General features: G+C 35.2%; 1 protein-coding gene across 24 annotated transcripts in view; it reads left to right on the forward strand.

Annotated features, from left to right (window-relative positions):
- Positions 1-23,216, forward strand: part of SATB1 (SATB homeobox 1) — a 100,122-nt gene that overhangs the window by 49,957 nt on the left and 26,949 nt on the right. For all 24 annotated transcript variants that reach the window (XM_065539868.1, XM_074030910.1, XM_074030917.1 and 21 more), the window contains 3 exons: positions 627-1,081; positions 8,662-8,874; positions 17,307-17,462. In XM_065539868.1, coding sequence (XP_065395940.1) covers positions 627-1,081; positions 8,662-8,874; positions 17,307-17,462 — 824 coding nt within the window. The remainder of the gene's footprint in view (positions 1-626; positions 1,082-8,661; positions 8,875-17,306; positions 17,463-23,216) is intronic.

Raw genomic sequence — 23,216 nt, forward strand, 5'->3', positions numbered from 1 at the left:
ATTAAAATGAAACAAGGCATATATGATATTCAGCAAGCATTCAATATGCACTTACTATTATGCCCATTTTTGTTTATTACGTTAACTACTTCTATTCACTGCTAGGTAAAAATTGAAAGTAGGTAACATTTTACGTCATATTTTTTCTTCTACACCTTTTTCCTAGAGTACTAAAGTTAATGAATACCATGAGAATATATTTGTAAAATTTTTAGTCGCTTATTATAAGTTTATTTTCTCAGCTGTTTTTAGTTGTCATTAAGCAAATGACATTCTTTTAGAAGCCATTTTTTAAAAAATATTGCTTATAAGCCTTCTTGGGGTAATAAGTGAGAGTGAACAACTAGTCGGAAAGAATTTGGATATAATTGATTTTATGCCTTAAATCTAAACCACTTTTTAAAAATGAGATTAAGAGTGCTGTCCCACTTCCAAAGTTTGTAGAATTGTTCAGAAAAGGAGAGAAAAAACACAGCCTGGTAAGTTGCAACTTGAAATTTTCTTGGTTTTTTTGGATTTGGGGTGTGCCCTGTGCCTACCCTTTTTTAATTTAGGAAGTGATTAGAAATCTTTATCAATGCTAATCATTGCTGGCTAAATGTGATTTTACTTTTTGTCCACTTTAGTTGAAATGGATAGTCTTTCTGAGCTATCCCAGCAAGGCGCCAATCATGTCAATTTTGGACAGCAACCAGTTCCAGGGAACACAGCCGAGCAGCCTCCATCCCCTGCGCAGCTCTCCCATGGCAGCCAGCCCTCTGTCCGGACCCCTCTTCCAAACCTGCACCCTGGGCTCGTATCAACGCCTATCAGTCCTCAGTTGGTCAACCAGCAGCTGGTGATGGCTCAGCTGCTGAACCAGCAGTATGCAGTGAATAGACTTTTAGCCCAGCAGTCCTTAAACCAACAATACTTGAACCACCCTCCCCCTGTCAGTAGATCTATGAATAAGCCTTTGGAGCAACAGGTTTCGACCAACACAGAGGTGTCTTCCGAAATCTACCAGTGGGTACGCGATGAACTGAAACGAGCAGGAATCTCCCAGGCAGTATTTGCACGTGTGGCTTTTAACAGAACTCAGGTCAGTTGTGTTTGGTAAATGGTTCTGTGTTGTCTCCCCTTTTCTCTCTCTTTTGTCCCATCTATAACTGAAGTTTATTATTTTACTTCTGTACTAACATTTTCTCTCTCTCTCCATGTGATCATATTACCTATTCCTAGTGGAGCCTCAATTTTATCACGCCTTTTCCTATGATACACTTCTGAATCAAGGGAAACCTATGTGCAGATTGATCCCAATTCAGGGGCTTTGAAAGACTAATTAAATGTCAAACATGTTTTAAACTGGCATTACTTGTGCTTTTATATAATGGAATCTTAAACTATAGTAGATAAGAAAAGTTTCATGACTCGGTCAAGGCCATTGGCAGGATTCCAGGCTTCTAGCCTATCGTCTTTCCCATGTATGTTATGTTACTGCCCATATCAAACTTAGGTATATAAATGTTCCCTGTTAAAGTTCCACAGCAGTGTTGTCATCATCGTCGTCGTCGTTGTTAACACCTTGGAAGCAATAATCCACTTAATTCTAAGCAATCATTTTGAAAAAATACTATATGATGTATTAACATAATATGTTGGTAAGCTTTGTGCTCTCCCTCATGCTGTTGTCTTCCAAACTTCATTGTCTAGACCAGGCATCAGCAAACTTTATTCTGTTATCGACTAGATAGTAAATATTTTAGGTTTTGAAACACATAAAATCTCAGTTACACTGTAGAGTAATAAAGCAGCCACAGACAATAAATGAATGGCACCGGGTATGGTAGTATCTCGGTAAAACTGTTTACAAAACAGGCCATGGAATAAGTGTGGCTGGCAGGCCTTAGTTTGCAGACCCATTTGTAGAGACCTCACTGCCTGCTTATTGATACCCCTAATGTGCACAACTTTGTCTTCCTGGCCCAATTCCTGTGAAGATACTGTCTATCAGCGTGGAAGATGTTTAAGAGGGTCATGGGAAAAAAGTGATGTATATGAGAGGTGACAAGATAAAGATATTTGAGAAGCCCTAAACGCATTCTATTGAACTGTGAATGAGAATAATTTTTTTCTTTGTTTTGAAACTAGTATGATACATTATATATATGGTGTTTATTTTTGGCCCAGGTACACTAAAACAAAACAAAACAAAAAACCAAACCAAAACAAACAAAAAAAAAAAATGAAAAACCACATAACTTTAATTAGAATGAGGACATTATGCCTTTTCAACTTTTTTGTTTTACCGCTGTTCTTTCTTTTGTCAATTTATCTTATTTTTTGGCCTGACTCCCATTTTCCTTTCATATTTAAGTTACTTTGTTTATTACGTGATTATGATTATAAGAATAAAATTCTGGTACAGAAATAATCTAGTATTAATTCCTAGTTGGCAGAGTTTCCATACCTAGGAGAATCCCAGCTGTGACTTATTTTTGGCTTGCCTTAACTAGATGGGGAGTTAGGAGACCTGACAAAGCCTCTAATTCAGTGTTTGTTTTCAGTTGATTCATCTTTTTTTTTTTTTTTTTTGTACGTTTGTCTATTTTTAAAAGGGCAGTTGCACAAGGCTATGTCTCAGGTTAAAGTTGTGTGGTTTTACCTAATTCCATATCTTTATAGCTTAAGAAACTGTGTTCATTATTAGCTGGTAAAATTAGTATGACACCTATATTCAGTTGGGGGATAATTATTGAAAATGAATGAAAAGTCAGCCCTCTAAGTATTCCTGTTTCTGGTAGCATTCTTTATTTTAGTAAATATTGTAAGTACTAATAATTCTCCATACTAGGCCAAAAAAAGTAGGTCTCTACATAACAGTTCAATAATGCTTTTTTGAATTGAGTTAAAAACCCACAAAGACATCGTGACATACACACAAATTATATATGTGTGTGTGTGTATATGTATGTGTGTGTGTATATGTGTGTGTATATATATGGATATATGTTTATATATATAGTTACTGGTGTCTTAAAAATTGAGCAAATAGTTATTTCTTAAAGCACTAAGTGTCCTTTATATAGTGAAGAATGCTAAGATAGTAGAACTCAGAGAAGTGAGGATAAAGTTGCCACCCATCATTACAGCTTTTCTTTTCTTGGGTTTATGATGTTATAGCCATTACTATGAGGAGTTGGCCGTTTCTTCTGCCTTTGGTCCTTAAAAGGACAAATTCTACAATATCTACAGGATTTGTTACTGGAAGAAAGACAAAATTTTCTCTTTTATACCATGTTAATCTCTTTGAAAAGGTAATCATCTCTGTGGTTAATAAAAACAGTGACTTTATTTTTCTGAGAGTGAGAGGAGAATGAAAACCTTGTATAGCTTGATTACAGATACCTCCTTATTAATAATAGCCAATTTAGAAAAAGAAGTCATTACCAAAAAAATATTTAGTGCCCTGGATTATGAAGGAGATTTTAAAGCTTTATATTGATAATTGATACCCTTCAGTCAAAGTAGATATAGGGCCATATTGAAGATGTTTGACTTAAGAGGAAATTTTTATATATATTTCAATATTAATTCCTTGAGAACTAGCTTTTGCACATGCAGGCATGAATGTATTTTCATTGGTCATTCTTAAAAACCACACATACATACACAGCTGCATTTATTTTTTAATGATTATGCATTCGTACGACTGGATGTAGTGTGTTTATTTCAAAGTGTATGCATTTCAATAAAAGCAGGTGCAGAGTGAGGGTATGGTGTGAGTGTGGAGTACGAAAATACACACGCTAATGCATATGTATAGACAAGGAGCTCTGCAGAGTTAAATCGCACATCACACATTTGTGTGCACCTAGTACAATGTGCAATTCCAACTCTGACTTTTAAAAAATTAATGTAAAATATGTACATACAAATACAAAGTTATATGATAGGGTCAGATAAAAACACTGTCCCTTAAAAACAACATTAAGACCTTAATATGATAGATAACACTTTTGTGAATTGAGGATTATTTTAGTCATTGACAGCTCTGTATAACTTTAAAATCCTGGGTCTTATGTTTTAACTCTTGAGAATTTTCTCATCATCTTAATAGGGTTCCCTATATTAACACATTACCCTCTCAAGACTTTCACACATGGCTATTTTTTTAAGCCTACCTTTTCTGAAAATTTATGGTAAACTTATATAACTACTTGTTTTAAGGAATTTTTCCCCTTCTGAATTGATGGGCATATGTTCTTTAATTGCTGTTGAAGATACTAGCTTTTCGCATATGTCATTCATTCAGTTATGTCTATTTTGATGTCTTTTTAATGGAAACCTATGGCTAAAAGTAATTGCCAAAGCATCTAGATTTATACTTTTCAATTCACTTCTCTATCTTATTGCTATTTAATGGTTCTGACACATGCGAATACCTTCTTTAATATCCTTTGATTTTTTAAAAGAATAAAATCCAGAGTTTAACTCTGATCCCACTCTGTGGCTTTTTTCCCCTTTTTCTTCCCCCTCCTCTTGTCTTTGGCACACTTTATTTTCCAGTAAAATAAAGAATGAAGATGGATTATTCAAAACTGATAACAGTAATGGACCATCATGTAATGTTTTATTAAATTTGAGTTCTGTAAATTATGTGGTGGAGAGAAATTTGCCTGCTTTAGTATAACAGAAATTGCTACTGTTTCTATAATTCTTCACAGTGTAATTTAAGAAAAGTCCACTATCCATATCACTATTGAATAAAAGGTAAAAAGGTGCTATTACCCAACTATGACAGTTCTCTGGTCTGCCAAACGACAGAGATAAATGTATCTACTAAAACTTACTTGGCATGAGTCCATGGTAGTAGGTGGAGTTTGAAAATAGTCTTTTACCTGGACATGTGATTAAAAATTCACCAAACAATAGAGGCAGGTAGCCTTGAAGAATATTCTATGTATTTTCTTTTTAGGAGGGAGGTTTCATCAAATCATATTTTCTTTCTGAGGGCTTTGAAGTTCCATGAAGCTGATAAAATCTATTTGAATCAGTGATTATGTTCAAAGAGGAGACAAACGGGAGGCCAGACAGGCCTTTTGTTCAGATTGGCAGTCTCTTTCGCTTATCTGCTGTTTTAAAGAATTCATAATTAGCTTTTGGAAATACTGATAATATTTATTGGAGGTTTTTTCTTTATTTTACAACTACTAATGAATTTTACTTGTAATAACTTGTAAACTGTTTTTGGAATGTAAAAACAGGTTTAGGAATTCAGCAGCAAATTCATTCTTTAGTTGAAAAAATTAGAACTCTGACTTAACCACTATGTAATGACAATGCAAAATAATTTTATGTTTTCATAGATACAGCTCACATCTAATTATTGGTAAGATGTGAAGTCCCAATGAAAGGCAGCTTCTGATTTTCAATAAAATTAATATTTATGAGGTACTGGTAACGTCCTACATAACATACAAGTTCTCAGGTTCTTTTCAGACATAAGAATGACTAATGATTTTGTTTAATTTACTTCAACAAATTTATTGAGCACCAGTGATTCTTGATACTGATGACATATTTTAGTTCTGATGTTTCAGCATATTCTGTGACATAATAAGTAAGGTACATGATGGCCTTGGCATACTATTTTTTAGCATGAAAAATTTTTGGTAAAAGGTTGCTCTTACCGTCCACTATGTGGGGCATTAATACAAATGACCTTGGCAAGTCTATACTATATCTTCAATTATAGGAAGTGGGAACTGGTTCAGCATATAAATATGAATGCAGCTATTCAAGTAACAACAACCAGAACAGGACCAAAGCTTGCATTCCCATATCTGGGATCTGATAACAGTCATTTTGCATCCAAAATTATTCTAAAGTGACTTTTTTTTTTTAAGTAATTATCACTAATCAAAATGTTTTCTGACAGTATTTTCAAGCATTTCCACCAGGGGGCACTCCCCTCATTGAAAGCTCTGGGCCAAAAAAAAAAAAAAAAAAAAACCAAAAAAACCCCGAAGGTTTCTGAAACACCTGAGACTGTCTACACTGGCTGCTTTAAAGCTCCTTGAGTGTTTCAGGGCTTGAAACATCACTTTACACCATCATCATATTTCAGACAAACAAAAAACTTTGTTCCAGTAGAATAATTAAGTGGAAGTAAAATGTTTTGCCCCTAAAAACACGTGTATGCTGAAATAGGAAGTCACACCAACATCAAAATATAGGTAGAGATCTTTTAAAATTTTCTCCCAGGTGACATACCATCTTCCAGTCTCAACCATGTGGAAATGACTTAGCCTTACATTAGCAAGACTTGAGAAAGAATATTATTTTGTATGTTTTCCTGTATTTGACTTTCTCTATAGATTTCTGCTGCCTCAGGAAATATTTTTGATAGAAATACGTGATATAGTACTTGTTTTTTGGGATATTTATGTATCTAATTTCAAGCTTCCCAAATAACATCCTAAATATTTATAACTATCTTTTTGCCCTAATTTTTAAAATTATTACACAATTTTATGTTTGTGGGAAAAACATCCCACAAAATGCCACAGAACTTTTCACTGTAGGCCCAACATGAGTGCCAATAACTACCACTAGAATTTACTTATAGGTAACACATCTTATTCTTAAGTTTCTATCACCTATTTGTGATTGTTTTCTCCATTGTGGTCTTTATACACATGATCAGTCCATTTAGTAGATATTTATCAAACGTTTACATGAGAGGCATTGTGCTGGGATGATGAAAGTGAATATTAGATTATTATGCTCAAGGAATTTGTAGCATATTGTGTTTATACTGATGTTTGCATGTATCCATATCTGTGTAGTTGAGAATATATTGCTTTGTCAAATACATTTGTTAAGACATAACATTTGGTGGAGAGGAGTAAAGAGCAAGGGTTATTTCATTACACCTATTTTCAAACTTTTTTTTTTTTTGAGACCTGAATGTTTTACTTTCAATAAGAGACAACAGAAATATAGTCAAACTAATTAGTTGGCCTTGTGCAAATTAAATAGCTGGATGATTGACTGCCTATTTGACTGAATTTTAGTTAAATTGACTAGATGTTTTGCTCTTGTGTAGACACAGTTACAGCATTACTCATTAGTATCCTAAGTAAAAGGACATGTGCCCTTCATTCTTCAGTCACATTTCTTAGGGTAAAACCGAAAGTTCAGGTCCAATTTCCAAGCTTTAGCTGTAAGACTAAGTGAGAGACAACTTTAAAGTGGACTCTGAAGCACTCTGCACCTATTTAAAGTTCTTCTTAAATACCAGCTTATAAATCATTTTAAGAAGTATCAGTACTTTTGTATTGTCTGCACCCAACTGTTACATTTAGGCAGTATGGTACATTATCTCTAAATCTGGGAACAAAACCAGGTTTGTACTTCTAATAAACCATGAAAAAAACAAATGTTTTAACCTTGGGGTTTCATTGTTTTGACATGACACGTTACCTTCTTTCCCCAATATACCTTTAACCGTTTCTGCATAATCTTGGAAAGCAGATTTGCAACTTCTATAGAAATCTTGACAAAATTTTATTCTGAAGCTGATATTCTGCTAAGTGAAGAAACCAAATATGTCTTACTATTCCAAGCATTATTTCATGTACAAGTTAAAGAAAGAAGGGCTGCTTAGCCCTTATGAAATGAACAAAAAATTTTTCCAATACTTTTGTTTCATATTGTCTCATAAACGCAATGGGGAGAACCACCCATTTTTGGAAGAGTTCTTCCAAAAGTTAAAAAAATTAGTTGAAAATTGATGTTCTGTTATTTAGGGCGTAAAGACACCTTAAGAGTTTTCTAATGGTTTATAAATTTCTTCTATCACTAATAACAATTTTTATTCCCCAAGAAATTTGATAATTACAGAATTTGATACTCTCTTCCTTGGCATGCTATGATGGATTTTCACAATGTTGAAAAGTGGTTAATATATTTCAATTCTTATCTCTGGTTTTTAAAGTTCAAAATATAAACCTGTTACCCAGTGGTATAATACAGCAGGATAGTATTTAGAATCATTTGTGATAGTCAGTGAGGTTCTCTGTAAATGGTAAATTGAAAGGGTCATCTAGTGTCATGTACTTTGATAAGTTGGAGTTTAAGGAATAATTTTAAACATTGCCTGTGAAAATACAGTATAAACCTTAGGTGATGCTTTAGTAATAACCTTTGTTCTAATATGTTAAAATTCATTTTCTGGTATTTTCTTTGAAAGATCTACTTCTCTAGGAATGGCTTTGTATCTTTACATATTGGGCTGTGGGCATTACACTGCCTTTGTCTAGGCAGCTTGAGAACTATACAGTTCAATGCTGTTGCATTATGAGGATTTCATTTATTCTTAACTTCCCTGGATCGTCTCTCTGTGAAAGATTTCATGGCAAGTTAAGCTACTCAAAGGCAGGAGACCAATTAGGCAGTTTCAGTTTATGTTATATGTAAAGCAGATGCTTAATAAAATTAAGAGTACAATTGAGGCTCTCTTCTCTACCACTTCAATTGTAACTAATATATTCCTATGCAGAATTAATGCCTCTGACTGTTCATTTTCTAAACAGAGTGGAGAAGAAAAGGGAAGGATCACTGCTGGCTAAGCAGAGCACGGGAGCAGGCTCACCCTGTGCCTTTCATTTCTTGCAGGGCTTGCTTTCAGAAATCCTCCGAAAGGAAGAGGACCCCAAGACTGCATCCCAGTCTTTGCTGGTAAACCTTCGGGCTATGCAGAATTTCTTGCAGTTACCGGAAGCTGAAAGAGACCGAATATACCAGGACGAAAGGGAAAGGAGCTTGAATGCTGCCTCAGCCATGGGTCCCGCCCCCCTGATAAGCACACCACCCAGCCGCCCTCCCCAGGTGCAGTCTCCTTTGCCTCCTTGCCCTTCTTTGTTTAGCACTTTTTTTTAATGCTTGAGGAAGAATCTCAATAAGAAATTCGATAGATAGATGATAGATAGATAGATAGATAGATAGATAGATAGATAGATAGATAGATAGATTGATTGATTTAGATGTTTTTAAATTCCTATAGTTGCTTGAGGAGAATTTGGTCCCAAATCATTAATTCTCATATAAAAACAATAAGCTGCTAATTAGATAGAAGGAAGAAAATTGCTTTGTGTTCCTTCATTCTTGGGGTTATTTGGGGGTGAAAGTAGTCTTTAAATGGGATATTTGTCTCTACTGTTGTTATTAAGTAAAGAAGTATTTTAAACTCAATAGAAAAAGAATAAAGTCAGTTTTTTCCCAACTAGTTTTAGAATCGCCATTTGAATAGTAAATAAAAATAAATAATTTCATTTGTATTTATACTTTCCAATACGAACTGCAGCTGGTACCAATTACACACCATCTCATTTGTAATCTTTCATAATTAAGTTTAATAAAATCCTTGAAGGCAGCTTTAAATGGGGCTGATAAGGAATTCTATCCATATTCTAAAATATGGGCAAGTTTTCTCTTTCTTTAAATTTTTGGAGTTTTAGGAAAGAAAGTTGCCTTCCAGGTAACTTTGGGTATGTGAATCTGTATTTTTTAAACTAAGTTTAAAAAGTAACCTCATAACTGTTATAATTCAGTAAATCAATTTGCTTTACAAATCCTTAGATAAAAATTTGCTAGTTAGTGTATTAGACTCAAAAATCACAAGCAATTTTTTTTTCTTTTCTTTTTTTTTTTTTTTGAGACGGGGTCTCACTCTGTTATCCAGGCTGGAGTGCAGTGGCGTGATCTTCACTCACTGCAAGCTCTGCCTCCCGGGTTCACGCCATTCTCCTGCCTCAGCCTCCCAAGTAGCTGAGACCGCAGGCACCTACCACCACACCCAGCTAATTTTTTTGTATTTTTAGTAGAGACAGGGTTTCACTATGTTAGCCAGGATGGTCTCAATCTCCTGACCTCATGATCCACCTGCCTTGGCCTCCCAAAGTGCTGGGATTACAGGCGTGAGCCACCATGCCTGGCTGCAAATGTATTTTCTTACATGTTTAACTTGTGACATTTACAGCTCTTAAAAATAAGGTCAGCTAAAATTGGATAAAAATTGAACATGGAAGAATAAGTCAAAATATTCGTATGACAATGTCATAGTGAAATTGTATCTTGATGTTACTTTATTCTCATCAATAGTAGAAAGTAGTCATACATTTTCATGTATAGAAATCTAGAAAAAGCTCATTCAGCACTAAAGACTGAAAGTACTACAGATACTCCATAAGTAAGAAATAAATATTTAGCCACTTGTTGAGTGGCTAAATAATAAACTGCTTATCATAAGGTTCTGAAACAATTTTTTTTAGAAATGTCACAAAATCCATTTTCGCTATTTTATTTAATGAAAATCAATCTGGTCTTGATGTCTATAGGAACAGACTATAAGGAAATCATTGCTATAATTGTGAATAAAAAAGCCATGCTTCTTTAGGAGAAAAGCATGGCATCTATATACATATGTACATACCCACCTGCCCATGCACACAAAGTTACTGAATTTGATCTCTAAATGCTTCTATAAAATATTTCCTAAGATAAAGAATGAGGAACTCGTTACATATAAAAAGTATGACTTCTAAGAATGGTTAAAGAGAAAAGATAAAAAGTATGACTTCTAAGAATGGTTAAAGAGAAAAGATAAACTGTGACTTCTAGGAATGATTAAAGAGAAAAAATGTACGAAATGAAATAATTTGGTTTGGTACTTTTTCTGTAGTGTTTAGTGTTAATACACACACTTCTATTAGTTAACTTTGCTCCTAAAGTCATCACTGGCAGGACTCTGAGCAGAGAATTACTTTACTTGTTACTTAATCTGCAATACTAATAAAAGAATGGCTTACTTAAGACCAATATGAACTTCAATATTGAACTGCTTTAAAAAAAAAAATCTAGCCAGATGCTTGATTTTGTGGTTCCTTAATACAGCTTTTGTTTCCTCATTTTTCTAGGACTCTATGATTTTACTTACTTTCTAAATGTGATTTTGGTATCCTTACTCAAGTTTTTTCTTGAGCTAAAGTTATACCAATTTCTTATTAAGTGATATTTCTTTTCATATGCTGTTAAATTACTATGGGATAACTTTCCCATATGTATGCTTAAAGGCTTTATCTGCTGATAAGTTGGGATAGAATATATGTTTAATTTATTTTTGCCTGAATTATTGGTTAACTGGTTGAGCCACCCTTAGCTGTATTTGTTTGTTCTAAAGAGGAGTTGAGACCAAGCCCATAGTTAGGGTATTCAGCCAGTGATGAAAATATACAGTATATACATACTGTAGATGCTTAGTGAAACTCTTTAAAATAAAACATTTCTATTAATGCAGTATTACTATCTATAACCAAACTCCAAAATGATTAACTGACATGTGTATGGGTGTGTGTAATTTTATTTTGTTGCTACAATATAAATCTTTAAATTATTAATATTATTATAATGGAGATCACTACCAGTTTGTTCACATTCTTCTGTTTAACCATGATTCAGGGAATTAAATTTTAAGAAATTCTTAAGGTATTAAAGGTATTATCAATGCAAAATTAGTACTTTAGATTTGGAAAAACACGTTATAGAGCACTTGAATTAGTACTGTCTTGTAGCAGCAGTCGACATAATGAAATAATGCCTAAACTGGAACCAGTATGCATATTTAAAATGATTTAAAATAAAGGATAAAATGGAGAAAACCACAGATAAACAGACAGCAAAATTTTGTCTTTTTAAATTTTACATTTTGCCAAAGAGGAGTCCATATGAAATCAGTATACATTCCATTTCCCCCAAAATGAAGAGATTTGAAACATATTTTGAGACAAATCTTGGGTTTGGGCTGCACCTGAAACCTGATTTCTTTCTAAAGAACCACATGTTAAAAGCAGAGGCCCTCAGTGGTTCACAGAAGACCCAGCCCCCATTAAGGCCTGGGAAACTGGATTCTCTTCCAGCTCCTTACAGAGTGTAAAACATACAGAAGATGATTTTGGAGTGCCCTTGGGGCATACCATAAGAAGGACCTAAACTATTGAGGGACTTGAATTCTAAGTCATCTTCAAGAAAGGACTTCCCTGGCTAGTCAGGCCCCACCTAGGGACATCTAGCCTCAGGAAACACCAAGCTCCTTGGTGGCCTGGTCCAGGTGAGATGCCTCCCTGCAGAGGTATCCCTTCTGCTCCAGGAGGGGCAGTTATGCCCTGTGCTTCATCCTCTGCCTGGGCTATAGGCTCTGGGCCAGACCTGGTTTCTGCAAGCATATTTTTGCAACTTACATGCTCTAATTCAACAAATAAGAATATCTTGCACCTGATAATGATTCACACCCTTACTTGATAAAAGCCATTCTGAAAGCAACTGTGAATACATCAGTTCATTGAATCTTCATACCAACCTTTTGCTAGAAGAAAAATGAGAAAACCAAGTTTAAGATTTAGTCAGTTTTCAAATCCTCTGCTAAGTCTCTTGCTCCTTCCTCTACTTCAAGCCACGTCCTCAGAATACAAGCAAACTTATTTTAGAAAGGGAAAAGTGAAACTTGGAGATCTTTTTGTTTGTCATAGAGGATGGGAGGTTTTATTGTTAGAATAGGAAGAGGAGCATGTGCGAAAGCATTGTCCTAATAAAATAACTTGTTTCACAAATTATCTACTTGGGAAAACGAGGCAATGGCATTTCTGGGATTGTGGGGAAAACGGCCTGTTTTAAATTTTGGTCTTATGAAAATATCTGGGAGAACCCAGTCCTCCCATGTTCCTTGGTCTTAAGGTTTCTTTTCACTATAAGCTTTGCAAATTTTCCTGAGTTTATTATAGGAATTTTATCAACAATGATAATTCATCATTATTATCTGAGAATTATATATTTTACAGAATTTTAAGTGATGATTTCTACCGTAGGAGTATTTTTTTTTTATTTTGTTTGTACATTTTACTATGTGTGACTTTTGGAGTTAAATTAATTTAGCAGTTTGTTTCCATGAAGACTGTTTGAAAGCATATAATTATCGAGTTACAGCTTTTACATGAATTACACGTCTTCTTTTCTTCATTTTTTACATCTCTTTATGTAATTCTTTAGTTTCTACTAAAGGTGTGCTATTTTATAACAATGCTTTAGACAATTTATGAAGTTAATATAAAGAGTATATAATTAATCTGGTAGTTGCACTGTTCTCTTTACAAGAAATCCCTCTATGATATAATGAAACATAGGTTCATCTTGATCTCAGGTTCAGTTACAGGCAGGAACTTAACACTTGGTAAAAGTTTTATTTCTTATGAATCCCTTGAAGATCATTTTAAGATATTGCTTATGTAGTTAGAAAATGCATTCCATTAATTGTCATCTTTTAAAAGCTAGGAGACTTTTAAAGTCTCGATTTGGAAAATAATACTGTTCCTGGAAAGAAACAAATATCTACAAGTGTTAAATCATGGTGCTAAAGACAGTGTTAATAAAGTTCGAGAGTGGGAAATATTTTCCATCACTAATAAGCATCCATAAAATAGGATATTTCTTATTTTCATTAATAAGAAAACATAATTTTTATACCCTGAAAGTAAATTCAGATTGGATTTTAATATTAAAATCAATAGCTATTAAAAAATTAGACATTAATGAGCTAGATTTATCAAAGGACCACCAAAAAGCAAGTCCAGCCTGCTCTAAAAATTAAGAATTTTTTCAAGTAAAGAAGGTGCATGTAATGTCATGAACTCTAAATAACTTTGTGGTTTCTAGTTAAGTTTAGATCTCAGCATCGCCCTACCAACAAATTGTTTAACATGTTTGATTTAACGGAGTTTTCTCAATTTTAAGATGGGACAATCATAATACCTCCTCCAGGCTGCTAGGCAAGTTAAGAAGTTAACATACATTAATACAACGTCCAGCACATAATAAACAACTAATAAATGTCAGTGTTTATTATCACCATTATTAAAACTACATATAGGCCGGGCGCAGTGGCTCAAGCCTGTAATCCCAGCACTTTGGGAGGCTGAGACGGGCGGATCACGAGGTCAGGAGATCAAGACCATCCTAGCTAACACGGAGAAACCCCGTCTCTACTAAAAAATACAAAAAACTAGCCGGGCGAGGTGGCGGGCGCCTGTAGTCCCAGCTACACGGGAGGCTGAGGTAGGAGAATGGCGTGAACCCGGGAGGCGGAGCTTGCAGTGAGCCGAGATCCGGCCACTGCACTCCTGCCTGGGCGACAGAGCGAGACTCCGTCTCAAAAACAAAAAAACAAAAAACAAAACAAAAACTACATATAACTTTAATTTTGTTTGTGTAAAAGCAGTGTGCTTGCAGGCAATTCCTCATCTATCAAAGTAGGATGTTCATCAATCGAGGCCAAAGTAGAGTTCATTTTCTGTAATCTAAAAGTATGATTTGATGCATTTAGCAATCCATGAAGAAGCAAAATAGAGTTTTCATGGAAAATTTGTGTCCTGCCACACAATTTTAGTGAAATAAAAAGCAGACCCTAGTGCTGCACCCTATCCCCACATGGGAGGGTAAATAGTAGAAGCTCCAATTCTTAACTACTTCCCCGGCGCCGCCTTAATAATGGAGTAGTACACCCTACCTTGATAAAAGCTATTCTGAAAGCAACTGCATTTATTTTACCTCCTGTGCTATTTGCGGAGAAGAGCTGAACAGTAGTTTGTTTTGCCTGGAATGAACTACTTTATGAATTTTAATGTGTGATATAATATTAAAAGCTAAACCAGGATTAAAGAAGATTTTTTTTGTACTGAGCTAAAATAGTACTTAGTAGAGTGAGGTATAAAAGATTTTTGTTTCCATTTTTACCTGGGGAAAAATTCAGCTTTCATATTTCTGAAAAGCTGTCCAAGTCAGTTTCCCTTAAGCAATAGCTTGTGTTTAGAAAAAAAATGTGATTCTAGAATTCTAATAGCTTATCTATTATAAGATGCCTATCTGGGCCAACTAGATGGTAAAGAAGAGCTTTCCTAAATATTTTAAAGTGAGTAATACAGAGATACTTTCTAATTTTGTAATCATTAAAGTTTTACCCTCACATTCATTTAAAAAAAAAAAACATTTCTTATATACTTCTTTTTCACTTTTGATTGTGTTGGCTACTAGGAAATGATTTTTTAAAATAATTTAGAATTGGTGCTTGATTGTAATTGCTTTATAGTAAAAAAAAAAAATTAACCAAAGAAGTTTTTAGAAACAAAGTCACAGGGTTGAAACAAATGATTATAACACACCTCAAAGATAAATTCTTAAACATCCTTTTTACAAAATAATGAAAATTATTGTAAAAACAGATCGAAAGACCAACTTTCCAAAGTCTGTTCTTTTAACTATTGCTTAGCAGATTGCTACCAAGGATATGTTTCTTCAGTGTACTGGACTTGGTGCCCCCATTTCCATAACATTCAATTTTCAAAATGATTGAAATGGCTTTTCTTTTCCCTTTCATTTAAGCAGTGAGAAAAATAGGTATTAAAAGGGACCCCATGGGGTGATCAAATCTATCCCTCTGCCTCAAAGCAAGACCACCCCAGAGCAAAGTTTCCAATCTCACCAAAGCAACTTTGTAGGCAATTTATGATAATGCGTTAACTCTTCTGGCTCTTAAAGTGGTGTTTAGGAGATTATTGCTTCAAAGCCCTGTATGTGTTCTAGTGGCCTCCAGTCATTAATATATCTCTATGAGTGCCCTTGCTTACTAGAGTGGCAAAGCTAGAAGGGGAACTCTAGAGAGGAAGCGGATGAGGCCCCACCTTTGGTCACCTGTCCTGCCTTACCTGCTGTGTCCTCTTCAGGCCTGCGGGCCAACTATTTCCCAGCATTATCTTTTCCATGCTTGGAAAGGTGGTATCGTGGTGGAAGCATCTACCAACTTTCTCAAGATAAGCAAGAGGTGAATTATTTTGCTAATTGGCCAGAACTTAGGATTCAGCAGGCACATTTTAAAGAGGTCTCCTATTTATGCTTTAAGTACGGAGAATTGAATCACCGAATATTTTAGGAACAGAGTAAAATAAATCTCAAAGTCCTGCAGCTTGACTCAAAGGGTATATCATTTAATGCCAAAAAAAAAAAATCGTTTGTTTATTCTACAGGGTACTTCATTTTCTATTTTCATGGTTTATGTGAGAAATTGTCCAGAATGATAAGTTTCTAGAGGATAGAAACCTGGGTTCTGTTAGGTAACCAAAGAGATGAGGTCCTTAAGGGATTAGTTTGCTGGAAGAACCATGGTTTTGTATCTGTAGTAATTTTTCATTTATATTTTCATCAGTTTCCCAGTAAAAAATCAGCTACATGGTTTTTATGTAAATTTTCCAGGCTAGTTCATACTACTGTGTAATAAAAAATAAATTTGGAGTTTTAAAAATGAGTAATAGTGTCAGTACATTTTGAAGTTGAGATTTGATTTCACCTTCTAAAATTTTGTGGCATTTTACTGCAGATACCTGCTTATCACTATTACTAAAGGCATTGATAGTGATTTTTCACTCAAGATTGTACTTTTTGAATATATTAGTAAAGTCACTGATTATATATTTTGTGATGCTTACAGTAATATTTTATTAAATATTGTGAAGCATTATCTTATTGTGTGGTTTCACAAGTCAAAAGGAAATAGTTATATACAGGGGTGCCGGAAAAGATGAAATAATTACACAGAACAGCTTGGACATGCACGTGTAAAATGCAACCAGCCTTTATGATAATTAAGCAAGGCACTCTACCTGCTTCATGGATGGATAGAAGATTTAAATATGCAGTTCTGCAAATGGCTTTGTTATGGAAGATTTTTAAAATGAAACATAAGAGGAAAATGCATAAAAATAGTCTAAAATTAAAAAGGCCATAGTATGTAATAGCTATTAGTGATGCAATTGTCTATTAGGCACCGGGCACCCAGTGAAGATACAGCACTGTGCATTATGATTTTAATTGTGAATTTCCTTTGTTAGGATTGCAATGGAAGGTAATTGGGAGACAATTAGTTTAGGGTTTTCAAGTCTTTGAAACTATTTCGTTTTCCAGAAAACTTACTTTATGGCATTATAATTCCTGGTTGTCAGCTGGCAGTTGCTGTCATATTACAGATGCAATCACCTGTGACAGTGTGACTTCCTTAACTTAAGCAATCTGATCTCAGGGCAATAACTAATGTTGAATGACTGCACTGTTGATCACCTTGATCATAAAAAGAGCAACAGTGTCCAGTTTGGATGCTGAGCCTGAGAAGCTTCAAAACAATTTAGCCAATGAAAAATGACAGCCATGTTCAAAATGTTTTGTAGGTGAAAACAGCTACTATTGCCACTGAGAGGAATGGGAAACCAGAGAACAATACCATGAACATTAATGCTTCCATTTATGATGAGATTCAGCAGGAAATGAAGCGCGCTAAAGTGTCTCAAGCACTGTTTGCAAAGGTTGCAGCAACCAAAAGCCAGGTAAGAGCCTCTGTTAGGCATTGAGAACGTTTATCTGTGTTGCCTGTGGAATTTTCATTAAAAGGAGTGTCTATTTTCAATATGAACTTGCATCACGGAGAGGCCTTTATGTCTAGGATTATTTCCAGAGCTCTAAAATGAAACAATATTCAAATTCAGGTTATAGGCACTTGGTATTTTTTTTTTTCCAGTAGCCACTCCCCAGACCAAGGATTTTACGGTAAATCCCCAAGTCAGTTAATAGGTATTTTCAGAAGGATATCATAATGGATAGTCAGTTTCTCAGTCTGGTCTATTGTATAGAATAAATAACCTGAATTACTGTTATTTCATTATTGCTTAGATGATCTTGATGTTTTTTCCTACTAAAATGCTACAAAACTTTATACAGTTTGCTCTGTTCCAATTCAGCCATCTAATGTGACATTGGTGGACTAGTGGTGAGAATAGTTGCCTCTCAACTCAGCTGTCTGCAACTATGAAATACACTTATTAAGACAAACTGACACACACAAACATACCTCTTTGCATATTAATGATTTTAATTTTTCTGTGGAATATACAAGACGCACAGATTGATTACAAGTTCTCCAACTCTGAATTACAGCTGAATAGACTTGAATTGGAAAAGTTGTAAATTTCTACCAAACTAAATAAAAAAGGATAGATTGTATAGTCTTTTATCAGGATAATTGTCATATATTAATAATTCATATTCATCAAAAGTGGAATCATCTACATGAACAAATTTAGTTATCTATAAACCCTTCTCCAAAGCCAAGAATACTTTTTAAAGGACCAGAAGAACACTAAACTCTTTTCCCCTTTGAAAAAGGATTTGATAACACTGTCAAGGTGAGATTTAGAGGCAAATAGGGACTCCAGGTAAGATTTTAACAACTTGAAATTTTACACAAGTGTATTTTCATTATCATTAATGAATCCTAAAAAAGCCTGGCTGTTGTCAACTTCTGATAAAATACACAATTGTGGGAGTATTTATAATACGATATATTTGTAACATAATAATCTTTTCAGATTTTCCTAAAGTTTTACCCTATCGACATTTATAGTGTTACTTGACAGGAGTTTTGCTTTAGAAGAATGTTGTTCTTGTTTAAGTTATAGGCTTGATGAAATACTTAAGGGATATCTTGGAAATGTTATATAAAAATGATTAAACTCAGGCTGTGGACTGTAAAAATTATAGCTTTATAGGCCACATGCCTGCCTACCCTTCAATCACTGTCAAAGTGATAATTTCTACAATAATATGTTTCTTTTATTGTGAGATTCTAAACATCAAGTGCTGTTTAAACATTAAACTGAATTGTTTATGTTAGTGCTGTACTCAGCGTGTCATACATCAGGCCACCGTAATCTCTCATGGAATGTAAAATTCTGTCATGAATCATGGCTTGTATATCGGAAATTACTGTAATTTTGATTGGAAATTACAGGGCTCTTGAAATGTTTCTAATTATGATAGAATGTTAGAGCCGCTTTAAACCTGTGTGCTTCTTCCGATGTCTTCATTTACATGCCAAGACTATGCGTTAAAGAGAAATGTCCTGGTCTCACTTTACCCCCCCACCTACTTGCTCACCCCACACATTCTTGTTTTGGCTCTTTAGCCTAATTATGATGAGGATCTCATATTTAAATATATATTATCTTGCCTTTCTTTCTGATTCTACATTTTTTTTTCTGACCTGTGCAATCATCAGTAATAATCAGACTGCATTTCTACAAAAGCCACTTTCCCTAAATCTCCAAAATGGAGAAACTGGACATGTATCATTATAGTAAAGGTTAGCTTTAAAACAAAAATTAATATTATAACTTCTTAATAACCATATTTAGTTGTCTGTCACCTGTCATTTAATTCAGTCTACCCCCACCCCCTGCCATCATTTTCCTTTCTGATTCCTTTTGATTCATAGTTCCTTTGCTATCTTTGACTTCATCCTTTTAAATGATACCCCAGGTTCTCCCCAACCTGGGCTGGGTACTGATTTTGGAGCTATTTGGACAGTAGCAGCAATTGGCTAATAATGTCATGCAGGTGATGTTCTAAGCCGTTTTAAACAACCCTGCTCTTTGTACCCGGTCCTACACAACTCCTTATGGGTCTCTGTGTCAGCACTGTAAATAAGCAGATTCCAAGCATCTTCTGTGATGGTGTGTTTCCCAAAACCCCCAAAGCTTTTAGCTGATGACTCATTACTGTTTGAGAGAAAATCAAAGGGGCCAATTGTGGGCTATGGGAATCAAGCAAACTATTAACTTTATTCCCTTGGATAGTTATTCTCAACTTCTGATTTACTCTAACGTCCTAGTACAGCATTTTTGTAGTCTTGTCTTAGTTGTTCAGTTTAATGTTAGCACTACCCTGTTTATGAAAATATGTTGAAAGATTGATGATTGCTTAAAAAATTAGTCTTAAACCTGTGTATATCACTAACAAACCTGATTTAATAAGGAAAAGTGGCCGTTTGCTTAGGTTCTGTTCTCATGCTATGATGTTTTGTGAAGGAAACAGAAAAACTAACAACAACAACAAAAACTTCAAATCAGACTGACATTTTTAATGGTCAAAATGTTGCACTTCTAAAATAGATCTTTAGACCTCAGATGTGTGCTAGGGCTTGCCAAAATGAGGCAGCAGTTCCCCAAGACAAAATGTGTGTGAAGCCGGAAGAACCAGAGTCTCTTCTGTCTCAGCCCATCTACCTCTGCTTCTGTGTCTTGCCCTGGTTGTCTGGGTTGACTTAATCATCATGTTCTTTGTGCTAGACCCTATCATACATTATAGATTATCTGCATTAATTTAGTAACCCTGTGAGCTATTATTTTCTTAATTTCACACGAGAGTTTCTTAACTAATAAATGTACAGCCAACTCCAAATTCTCTTCATTTCTCCTATTTTAGACTGTCTTTAGGGTTCAAGGCAGCATCATCATCACTGAAGTACTACCCTGATCTGGGGAAGAGGGATTAGGGACAGTGGTCTTATTGATAGTGCAGACAGTGAGGGCTTTCCTTTCTTCATTGACATGTTCGTGGAACACAAGGTTCTTACCACACAAGGTTCTTACACAGAGCCTTCAGAATCCAGGCTCTATCATACTTTATGGAGGTGGGTGTACAGGGTGGAGGAGTCAAAGGAGGCCAGCTCTGATCCAGATTGTGTCATAGGTGCTATAATATTGGGAAATTTTAACTTTTTAGCCCAGGATTATTTTAACATAGAAGGCACATGCTAGAGCTTTTAAATTATATAGCACTGTACCCAAATGGTAATGTTTCATAATGTGCTAAGCAAGAGGTTCAGTCCTCCACATGGATAAGAGATTTATTTATCATGTATTTGTGTATCATAAATACCTTCAATTTTAAAAGGTAAAGCGTGCTCTGTAGTGACTAATGCACAGAGTATTTTCTGTAAAAGAAACCAACTCATGTGGATTCCGCCATTTCACATGTATTGTCTCTTCTCTTCAATGAATAATAGATATGGAATTGTTTTTAACTCTAATAGAAATGTCTGAATAAAATATGCAAGTAAAAACTGAAGGTAGGCTACTTTTTGTGCTTGGTTAGGAAAGCAGGCTAATGCAAACTTTAAAAAGATGATATGCTTTAAACATAATGTGAATAGCTACAAATGAATACACTTTATATTCTGGGTATTCAAATAAGCAGCAGTTTTTCCAAGTGAATCATATTGGAATTTTATCAAACATTTAGTCTGATAACATTCAAATAATTATGAGAGCAGAATTTGCTAATTTTACTGTTTAAAAAAAAATAGTTGATTTGGGTAATAACCATCGCAGTATCAAGGTTCAGTTACTGTTCATTGGTTATAGTGTTTTCATATGGGAGATGGAAATGGAATTTTTTCCTTAATGGTGGCAGATGTTGGAATCTAATTTTATTCCACAGCAAACCCCTTGAGAGCTCTGAGACTTAAGGTGTGTGTCCAGCAAGGGGACATTAGCAGCACCGTAGGCCTTGCCTTGTACACTGAATTGTTACATTGATTTTCATGTTTGCATAGGTGGAGCTTGCAGATACATAGCGCAGTAAGACAGTAAAGGGCTTTCACAGAACCACACTGCGTCATCACTTGTGCTTAGAAAATAATTTCCTTTAGTGTTTTATTGAACAATGTATTTGTTTTGGGTAAAGCAACTAGCCGATGAAAATTCTATTTGACTAATATACTTTTGATATAATATTTTGCAGTCTGTGAGTTGTAGTACTTTCTGGCTGCTACAGCTTTGGCTGATGAATAGGTATGTTTTTAATACTAAAAAAAAGCATTTCTGACTCTGCAAAAATAACATGGCTAGTAGAAGAGACCAAATAATTTAAAGCCTTTTCTTTCATCTACTTTTCAGTCGCTTTTGTTTGTCATTGAGATTCATGGCCCCTAGGATGAGGGAGAGAGGAAAACAAGGAAGAAAGAGACAAAAAGAATACCTCCATTTTCCTTAGGTTTATAGGTGAAGAAAACATCATTCTGACCTTTTGGTTTGGAAATTCTCACACAGTAGTGGATGTCTTAAATGCAAGTAAGAAATATATAACAGGCTGGGTGCGGTGGCTCACGCCTGTAATCCCAGCACTTTGGGAGGCCGAGGCGGGCGGATCACAAGGTCAGGAGATCGAGACCACGGTGAAACCCCGTCTCTATTAAAAATACAAAAAATTAGCCGGGTGTGGTGGCGGGCGCCTGTAGTCCCAGCTACTCAGGAGGCTGAGGCAGGAGAATGGCATGAACCCGGGAGGCGGAGCTTGCAGTGAACCGAGATTGCGCCACTGCACTCCAGCCTAGGGCACAGAGCGAGACTCTGTCTCAAAAAAAAAAAAAAATATATATATATATATATATATATATATAAAAAAAACAAATCACTGGGGCTAGAAATAGGGCTAAAAATGTAATTTTCGTTGCTGAAAATAGAGCTATAGTGACAAAATCCAAGAATAAAATCATGGAACCATTGACATTGCATTCTGTATGGTGGCATGCTAGTAAAGGCATCTTTTATTCTGTTAGAATTAAATTACACTTCAGTTTTTAACTCTGTGCTGATTCATTCTTTTGGAATGTTCATGTAACAGACTTTGCTGCGACAGGGGTTCACCTGTGTGGCCTCCTATTTAAGGCATACAGCAGGCCCTGCAGATGTGAGAATCATGGTTTCTGTTATTCCTAGTGCTACATCCTTTTGTAGCAGTCTGTGGGATCTTCACATTGTGGCCTAAGAGCCCCTTCTCTTGGGCAAACGAAGCCTTCTTCATTCACTTGCTAAGGAGAGAACTGCCCCTTTGCATGTTCTCCATCTAAATGTGTAGTGGACACCCTGAGGTGGATACAGCTTCTGTTTCCCTGGACCTACTTGCCTGGAAGAGGAGGAGGCAAGAGAAGTATTTGTGGGGAAAACAAGAAGACACGTAAGACAGTCCAGAGTGTGGTCCCTGCATCTCAGCAGTCTGCCGGTGTTAAGTTTAACACAGATCTTTGGAGGTCCCTGTGCTCCATTCTTGAGTAAGAAGGATATGGAATTCATCAGTCTCCTATTTAAGGTGTTCTATATTAGTAGCCATTTAAAAAAATCTCTTACATCTTAATGTTGGGAATTCATATTGGATTCCGTTTTCTAAAACGTTGACGTATTTTCGTATTTCTAGTTGAATGCCAAACAGGACTATTAAAATTAATGACTTTAAATATTGACATA

This window comes from Macaca fascicularis, chromosome 2 (assembly GCF_037993035.2).
Source record: "Macaca fascicularis isolate 582-1 chromosome 2, T2T-MFA8v1.1".
NCBI lineage: Eukaryota > Metazoa > Chordata > Mammalia > Primates > Cercopithecidae > Macaca > Macaca fascicularis.